Source organism: Bemisia tabaci, chromosome 10 (genome assembly GCF_918797505.1).
Source record: "Bemisia tabaci chromosome 10, PGI_BMITA_v3".
In the NCBI taxonomy this organism is placed as follows: Eukaryota; Metazoa; Arthropoda; class Insecta; order Hemiptera; family Aleyrodidae; genus Bemisia; species Bemisia tabaci.
In genome coordinates, this window is record NC_092802.1 from 30,208,099 (window position 1) to 30,216,906 (window position 8,808).

The window sequence follows — 8,808 nt, forward strand, 5'->3', positions numbered from 1 at the left end:
GAACCAGTGGCATGGCGTGAATGGTCGATAATCGATATTTACCCATTTATAGCTATGGCAAAGAATCGATTATAAAGGTATTAGCTGCGAATAATTTGTTCATCGATCCTATTCCGTAGGTTTAAGTAGCAGATCAATCGATATATCGCAAAGCTCGCAACGCCACTGGTTTTCGAGTTCGCGTGATTGCGAGGTTCCGGTTACGACTGTTACTCGCATATTAGCGCGGTATTCAATTAAAAAGTGGCGATCAATTTAAGGTTAATAATCGAGTCAGTAGGAGCAAACTTGGACTCTGTTGTTCGCTATCAACGGACGTTTATCAGCCATGGCGGAAACGCTCAGGCAGAAAAGGAAGGACGAAATAGTGGGAACAAGAGGGAAACAGTTGCCTACTGGCGCGATGCCAAGTTTTAAAAACTGGAGATATATGTAGAAATGAGTATGGAACATATCGAATACACATTAAAAATTATAAAAATATTGCGAAATGAGCTCTTTAAGCAATCCCATATAAAGCATTGAAACATGTTCGCGGAAAATTCTCAAGTGCACCGCTTATTTTCCAAATCTCGTAAGCGACAAAATTGAGAATGCTGGAGAAAAGAAGAAAAACCATTTTATTCGCTTTGTTGACAATCTTCGAATTCCAAAAAATGCATGTTCTTCTAAAAGGCTATTTTGAAATCAGACATGATTGATTATACCAGAAAAAACAAAGAAAAAACAACCCCTCTACCACCGAAATAGAGATTACCGCTCACGTGATTTGGAAAATAATCGGTACAATTTGTGTTAATATATAATCTGAGATGATCGAAATACGATTTTTATGACTAGCGCAACTTTCTAGTTTAACGTCTTTAATCAAGCTTCCAGAATATTTTACAAAGTTGATCTCCTGCCGAAAAATATGATTAAACTGTAGTATGTGGCAAAAATGTATTGCAAGAGGCGAGAGAATCAGTTAATCAGTTGCTCAGTCGTTTGTTTGTTTTTAATTGACGGAGACATGTTTCATTTGCGGTTCGGTGTGCTCTCGTGTTTAGTGCTCGTCGTTTTGACCGGCGATTCAGATGCCTTCAAAATCAAAACGGTGAAAACAAAATGTCCAGCGGTTCGATCCCTACGCAATTTCAATCTCGAGGAGGTTAGTGAATTTCACTTTCTTATCTTTTTCTGAACAAAACAACCAACAGAAAATGTAGTTTAAATAGACCGAGTTCGTCAGAAAGGAACCAACCCACATTTTAGAAAAAATCGAGTTAAGAATGTTTTTGAGTTCCACTCTCTTATCTTTTTCTGCACAAAACAATAGCCCAAATAAAATGTCGTTCAAATGGCCCGAGTTTATTAGGAAGGAACCATCCCACATTTCGAAAAATCGAGTTGAGAATAATTTTAAGTTTCACCAGCCGTATATTTTCTCCTGCCAAAAACTGAAAGTCGAAAAAAAGGAATTAGTTTTTGATGAGAGGGGTTAAGTTCCATTTTCTGCATTGAACCGTATGCAGGGATAAAACTTCAAACCTCTTTTTCTCAGTTTTAACTTCATGTGGATTGGTTCCTTTCTGATAAACTCGCCCCATACCACGCTGAATGGACCACAAGACAGAGTGCGGAATTTTGCACCGCAAGATTCGACGTTTTCGGACGATGGAACGTAACTAAATTTCACCGTTGCCAAATTTAACTCAACATATTTATTTCTACTCGGAAACAATCGGACAATTTTCATTGAAAAGATCGCAGGTTTGTTCTTGGATTAAAGTGAAAAATAAGTCAATTTTTGTTGAGAATTGAGTTATTACTTTTGTATTAGAAAAACGAAGTTGTAAGGGAATTTTGCATCCATGGATTGTAGATAGTACCTTTGTTTCGGAAAAAGAAAAACATAATATCTGAAATTCGCTGAAACCAGCGCCCGCCCTAAAAAAAATCCCCCCAAAAAACTTTTTTGGGGGGTCTGCAAATGTGGGGAAAGAAGCGCTCAAGTATGAGTAATCAAAAGACAAAGTTTGAAGAAATTCGAGAGGGGGGCGAAAAAAGCCGTTTTTGCATCAAGCTTTTAAACTCAACATCTTGATTTCTACTTGGAAACAATCGGACAATTCTCATTGAAAAGATTGCAGGTTTGTTCTTGAATTAAAGTGAAAAGTGAGTCAAATTTTTGTTGGAAATTGCGCTATTATTTTTGTATTAGAAAAACGAAGTCGTAAGGACATTTTGCAACAGTGGAATGTAGATAGTATACCTTTGCCTGGGGAAAAACAACATAAGATAAACCGAAATTCACTGAAACTCAATTAACAAGTCACATTAAGTTTGAACGGAGAAAATGAGGTGCACAGTTTTAGTCATGGACGGATGTATCTGGAATCTTGGTTTGCAGTTTGATTGCATGCTCAGATAAAGCAAGTTCTTGTGATCGGGAATAAGTGCGTAATGATAAAAATATTAATTGGATATATCGATGGCCAAAGTGCGAAACCGCGTGTCTCCGTTTGCAACGTTGCAGATTTCCCGTCATACTCCATGTTTTCTGTCGAAAACTAGGTAACTGGTTTTCGTAACTATTCCTCAAATACTCCCTTGATTTTTCTCCGACGTTACCAGAATATTCCGTAAAAATTTCAAGCATCAAAGTTGGGTTGTTTCTTCTCGAAATATGGACAGACATCGTAAAGAAGATTCGAGGTTTTGCACTTTGGCCATCGATGTATATAAAACCAGAATCAGCTTTAATGCATTTTACGTTACTTATCGCAAAATCCAGAATGGAATCTTATATCGTTCCTAAAAATGTCACAACTCTTACTTCTCTCAGTAACTGGAAAATATCATAAAATGCTGTCCCCGGTGGATTACAAAAAAATAGTTGAAATATGGATAAAAGTGTTGGGATCTATACCTTAAAATTGTGAAACTACCCCAATTTGTTGGGTGATAATACGGACGTTTCAACTTAATTTTGGTTTTCCTGTTACCATTGTCTCGGGCTGCTTCGCACGAATTTATATCTATGTTGTTAATAACGATTTCAATTTCAGTTGGCAGGATACTGGTACGTGATCGACTATTACGCCATGTCGGAGGAAGAGTTATCATTCCGCTGCATGCAAGCCGAGTTCACGGTTTCGCCGCCTCCAGATTGGACCGTGAGCATGTACTTCACGTACAGCTACAAAGACGACCCGGAGAAAGAGGTGCTCTTTGGCAACATCACCTGGCGGATCCCTGACAGGAAGCAGTTGGCACACTGGATACATGCCGAGGACATATGTAAGTTATTATTTATCGTCTATTCAGTGGGTCACTCACGCGTCTGAAAGTACTGTGTTTTGATAGTCCCACCTTCCAAACAAATGAAGAAGTGTAAAAACCATGTCTAGGCACAGAACTGAAATCGTATTCGACAGTGGTTTGATGTATCGTTTGGTTCAAACCAATACAACATGACCTTAAACGAAAATTTAAACATTTAATTTGGAAAAGCTGAAAATGATAAAATTCCTTACAATTCCACTTTTCATTGCCATTCGGTACTCGAGAGAATAAAAATTCGATCACATAAGACCTGTTACCTCAGATTTCTAAATTGACTTCTGAGGCTTTGGTTACATATTGAACCAATCGATATCAATATAATTTCACCTGTGTGATCTGTCGAATACGATCTATGAAAACCATCAAGTGAACATGCCGGTGGGGGAGGGGTGTATAAGATGCGTTTCCTCGTGTTGGGCACATTTTTTGTGAAAACCCTGTCAACACTAACAAGAGTTCAGTTCCGTGAACCCATCCCTGTTTGGAAAAGGCCTTCCATTTATAAAAAAGAACGAAAAAATTATGAAAGAACAAACATACATGTGGTTAAAAATTTTAACTTCCGCCGCCGCGCCGACCGCACTGTGTTCGCGCAATGCGTGAGGTATTCATGCAGCCTTGTAGGCGCTATGCGTTTCACGCCGACCGCTGCTGACCACACTGTTTGGCGCAATGCGTGAAGTATTCATGTAGTCTTGTAGGCGCTATGTGTTTCATGCCGACCGTCGCGTCGCGCCGCTCCGTTCCAGATCAAATTTCGTGTTTGGTTTCTCTCTTAACTCGACTAATTAAGGGCCGATTGTAAGTTCTCTGGTCAGGTGCTTGTCAAACTGGTGGATTGAGCTGACCAGAGGTAAAGGTGTGACTCCCGGTTTCCTTCAGGTCAAGTCCCGGTCAGCGTTTGTTCTTTCTCGCAAACCAGTAATTAGGCTGATTAGCAGATTGACTGCTGGTCAGAGTCTGACCACTGGTTTGGTGACTAGAGGTTGACAAGAGATCTTACAAATGGGCCTCAGGGTGTTGTCTCTTGTATCACCGAAGGACGGCAAAATTAGAAATTACTATACTTTTACTCTACTCTGAATCCGATTTTTTCCTGTCTTTTTTTGATACCTAAATTCAAAAAGATTGCAAAATTTGCCGCCCCCTAAATTTTGCCGCCATGGGCCGCGGCCCATATGACCACCCCCTTAATCCGGCCCTGCTCTCACGGCTGGACGTTGACGAAGATATGTTGCATTGTCAGTTACCCCGATCATTTTTAAGAACATTGGCACGCGTGGCGTTTGAGCGTCGCAGAACACCAGAATGCAATGTAGCAGCTACTTTCATGTATGTAGAAACCAAGAATACCCTCGTGGTCAATTCTCAAAGTAGTTTCATCATAAACTTAAAATTTACGCGATTTCAGAACCCTGTAAATGAAGATGTTGCATGTGTGAGGAATTTGCGTTTGGCTGTTGATTCTTACGTAAAAGTTCGCGAGAAACACGATGGTGCCGCTGGTTTTCTCTGAAATTAACTTTCAAGCTCAAAAAAAAGCTCTCAAGTTGAGGCAAAAATGGAGAGATATACCACGCTATCCTGAGACTACACCTCTACATCAAGACAAACTCTCCATGCGAAGATAGGGAGCAAATACATTGACAGGGTTGCGGTGTTTTCAGTTTTGGAGTTCCCAAATAAAGTGGCAGCCCTGTAAATGTATTTGCTCCCTATCTTTGCATGGAGAGTTTATCTTGATGTAGAGGTGGACTTTCAAGATAGCGTGGGGTTCCCCTCCATTTTGGCCTCAACTTGAGAGCTTTTTTTGAGCTTGGGACTTAATTTCAGAGAAAACCAGGAGCACCATCGTGTTTCTCGCGAACTTTTACATAAGAATCAACAGTCAAATCGCAAATTCCTCACACATGCAACATTTCCATTCTCGAAGTAGTTTCATGATAAATTTAAAATTTACGAAATTTCAGACGCCTGTAAATTATTCAATTCGGTTTTAGAGCTAAACACTCTACCATTGAACAAATACATAGAGTAACCAATTTTATTGAAAAAGCCCTTGAAAAAGGAGAATATTGCGTCTCTGCATTCTTAGACGTTGCACAAGCATTTGATAAAGTCTCTCATAAACTCCTTATTAAAATGTTAGCAAATCTTCTCCCTGCTTGTCATGTTAGATTAATCCAATCGTATCTCTCTGACAGAACTTTCCGAGTTAGAGTAGGTGAGGCACTGTCGGACGAAAAACCAATTCTGGCAGGAGTCCCGCAAGGCTCAGTTCTAGGCCCATTGCTATATTTACTGTTTACCTCAGATATTCCCGCTCCAACCAGAAAATCCCTCTTAGGAAAGTATGCTGATGATACTACGTATTTGTCTAGCAATAAAAGTCAGGAATTAGCTACACTTGAACTTGAAGATAACCTTCAAAATTTCTATAACTGGACGAGTGAAAAAGACATCAAACTTAATTGTGCAAAAACTATTTATAAGATATTCTCTAACCGTAGTATCAAGGACATTAACATTATATTCAATAAAGTCCTATTAAAACCTTCAGAAGTGGCCAAGTATTTAGGTATACACCTAGATACTAAGTTAAAGTGGAAGGAACACATAAAAATCAAAAGAGAAGAATGCTTGTTCAAACTTAAAAAATTGTATTGGTTAATAGGTAAAAAATCTAAGTTAAGTATTAGTAATAAGCTTCTATTATATAAACAAATTGTACGACCCACATGGGCATATGGAGCTCAAATCTGGGGGTGTGCAGCACGGTCCAATATAGAAATTTTACAAAGAGTCCAAAATCGTGCTCTGAGACAGATAGTCGGAGCACGATGGTATGAACGTAACTCTGATATCCATAGAGACCTGGGGATGGAGACCGTCTCGCAATTTATAACTAAAGTTGCAACCAACTATGAGAGACGGCTCCATCACCATCCTAACACCGAGGCTTTACTATTACTTGACAACTCAAATGAGTTTAGACGCCTCAAACGGGTGAAACCGTGGGAACTGGCCAGCCCCTTGGTTTGAACCATTAATTTTAGTAACCAATTATTTCTAACCATTTAGATAAGTTACAGACTACCCGGTCGTTTGTACTCACACATTTATTTTGAATTTAGAAACAAAGTGTATAATTTCATTGTGAAAGTTCGCTTAACACTAATAAAAAAAAAAAAAAAAAAAAAAAAAAAAAAAGAAACCAAGAATACCCTCGTGGTCAATTCTCAAAGTAGTTTCATCATAAACTTAAAATTTACGCGATTTCAGAACCCTGTAAATGAAGATGTTGCATGTGTGAGGAATTTGCGTTTGGCTGTTGATTCTTACGTAAAAGTTCGCGAGAAACACGATGGTGCCGCTGGTTTTCTCTGAAATTAACTTTCAAGCTCAAAAAAAAGCTCTCAAGTTGAGGCAAAAATGGAGAGATATACCACGCTATCCTGAGACTACACCTCTACATCAAGACAAACTCTCCATGCGAAGATAGGGAGCAAATACATTGACAGGGTTGCGGTGTTTTCAGTTTTGGAGTTCCCAAATAAAGTGGCAGCCCTGTAAATGTATTTGCTCCCTATCTTTGCATGGAGAGTTTATCTTGATGTAGAGGTGGACTTTCAAGATAGCGTGGGGTTCCCCTCCATTTTGGCCTCAACTTGAGAGCTTTTTTTGAGCTTGGGACTTAATTTCAGAGAAAACCAGGAGCACCATCGTGTTTCTCGCGAACTTTTACATAAGAATCAACAGTCAAATCGCAAATTCCTCACACATGCAACATTTCCATTCTCGAAGTAGTTTCATGATAAATTTAAAATTTACGAAATTTCAGACGCCTGTAAATTATCCATTGTTTGTTATAGACGAAGGCGTATACAACACTTACGTTCTGGACTCGGACTACAAGTCCTGGACGCTACTGCTTCACTGCGCCGAGAAAACCGGGAGCCCGCGCTACCTGTCCAGCTTCATCCTGAGCAAGGAGCCGCAGCTCCCGGAAAACGTCATCAACTTCCTGCGAGATAAGCTGCCCCGCTACGACGTGGACCTCGAGTACATGTTCCACATGGAGCAGACTCACTGCGCTAACCCGGACCGCGTCCTCCACTACGGGTCCGGGCTCACGAACAGTGTTCAGAAAAGCGCGCGTAGACACCCGCTTCAAAGGATCCATGAGTGAACTGGCGTGAAGAAGGATGATCTGCCCTAAAAATGAGGCTGATCGGAAGTTATTCTGCACTCGAAGAGAAGGACGCAAGAGAGGTCAGTGGAATAAGATTTTTTTTTTTTTTTTTTTTTTTTTTTTTTTAGACATGAATACAATTCGTATAGAGGCATATAAATAAATGTTCAGGTTCTAGTTGAGATCTCAAGTATGTAAAAAGTGTGGAATAAGATTACAGTGTAATTCTTAAAACAAATTCAAAATATTTAAAAAGAAGAACTCACTTACGACGATTTTTAAAGTACATTGGAAAAAACACATTGGATCTACAGTACAGACTCTTGAAAACATTGACAAGAAAAAATACTCTTGATTCAATCGAATTTTTGCTTGAATCAAAACGAAATCAGCTTAAATTAAGAGGCTTGGTTCTTGATTTAAGCTAGATTCTGATTGAATCAAGAGTACTCTTTCTCGTCGATGTTTTTAAGAGTCTGGACTCTACATCCAGTAAGTTTTTTTCCCAGTGTAACGAGCGGACGCATTTTGGGCATGCGACTTATTAGCGGTGCAACTCATGCCAGTCGACTAAAAAATCGTCGCAAGTGAGTTTTTTTTTAAAAACAATCAAATTTTATTTATGATTAACTTAACTCGTGCGGAAATACCGCTCCCTCTTATATGAATACAGAGTACCTCAAGTTCATCTTGAACCTGTTCAACTCGTCCGTTTCCTCTCTGGGTAAATGAAGTAATAAAATAATGCATTTTTAATGTTTTCAGATGATTTTGAGTTTCCACATTCTTATCGGCGGTCGATCATGTTTTTACTGTAACTGAATTCGAAAGGTCCCGGAAATACATCGATGGAAAATGACCGGAAATGCTGTCTTGAAGTATTGGTGATCAGCTCCGTTTTTTCAAAATCATGACGTTTTCGAGGTGATTTTTTTTCAAAAACACCCTTATGATGCCTATAATAACTTTCAGAAAAAGTTTTATGTCACTATACTTAACTAAACAGCCGTTAATGTATTGAAGTTTTGGCGATTGCAATTTGTAATAGATCGAATAAAGACCCTAAATGTCGAAAAATTCTTTGAATTCATTTCAAATTGATTTAATTTATTTTTTTTTCTCGCTATTCTCTATCGTCGTTCTTTTAAGGGGGAAAAAATAACTGCAGCCTTTCATCACCATATAACGCCGTGCTGGTCTCTTTTGATTTTAATTTCTTTTTTATTTTTGTACTTTTTTAGCAGTTGATAATGGTGCCGCGAGACACCGAAACGTCCCGCGTATTTTTT

At 39.0% G+C, this 8,808-nt stretch overlaps 1 protein-coding gene across 1 annotated transcript; it reads left to right on the top strand.

The window, feature by feature from the left end:
- The first annotated feature begins 925 nt into the window (after window positions 1–925).
- Window positions 926–8,605, top strand: Karl (lipocalin/cytosolic fatty acid-binding protein Karl). The gene is made up of 4 exons (XM_019042185.2): window positions 926–1,150; window positions 3,051–3,282; window positions 7,200–7,599; window positions 8,285–8,605. Exons 1-3 carry the CDS (start codon window positions 941–943, stop codon window positions 7,514–7,516), a joined length of 759 nt encoding a protein of 252 aa, XP_018897730.2. The 5' UTR covers window positions 926–940; the 3' UTR covers window positions 7,517–7,599; window positions 8,285–8,605.
- The last annotated feature ends 203 nt before the right edge of the window (window positions 8,606–8,808 follow it).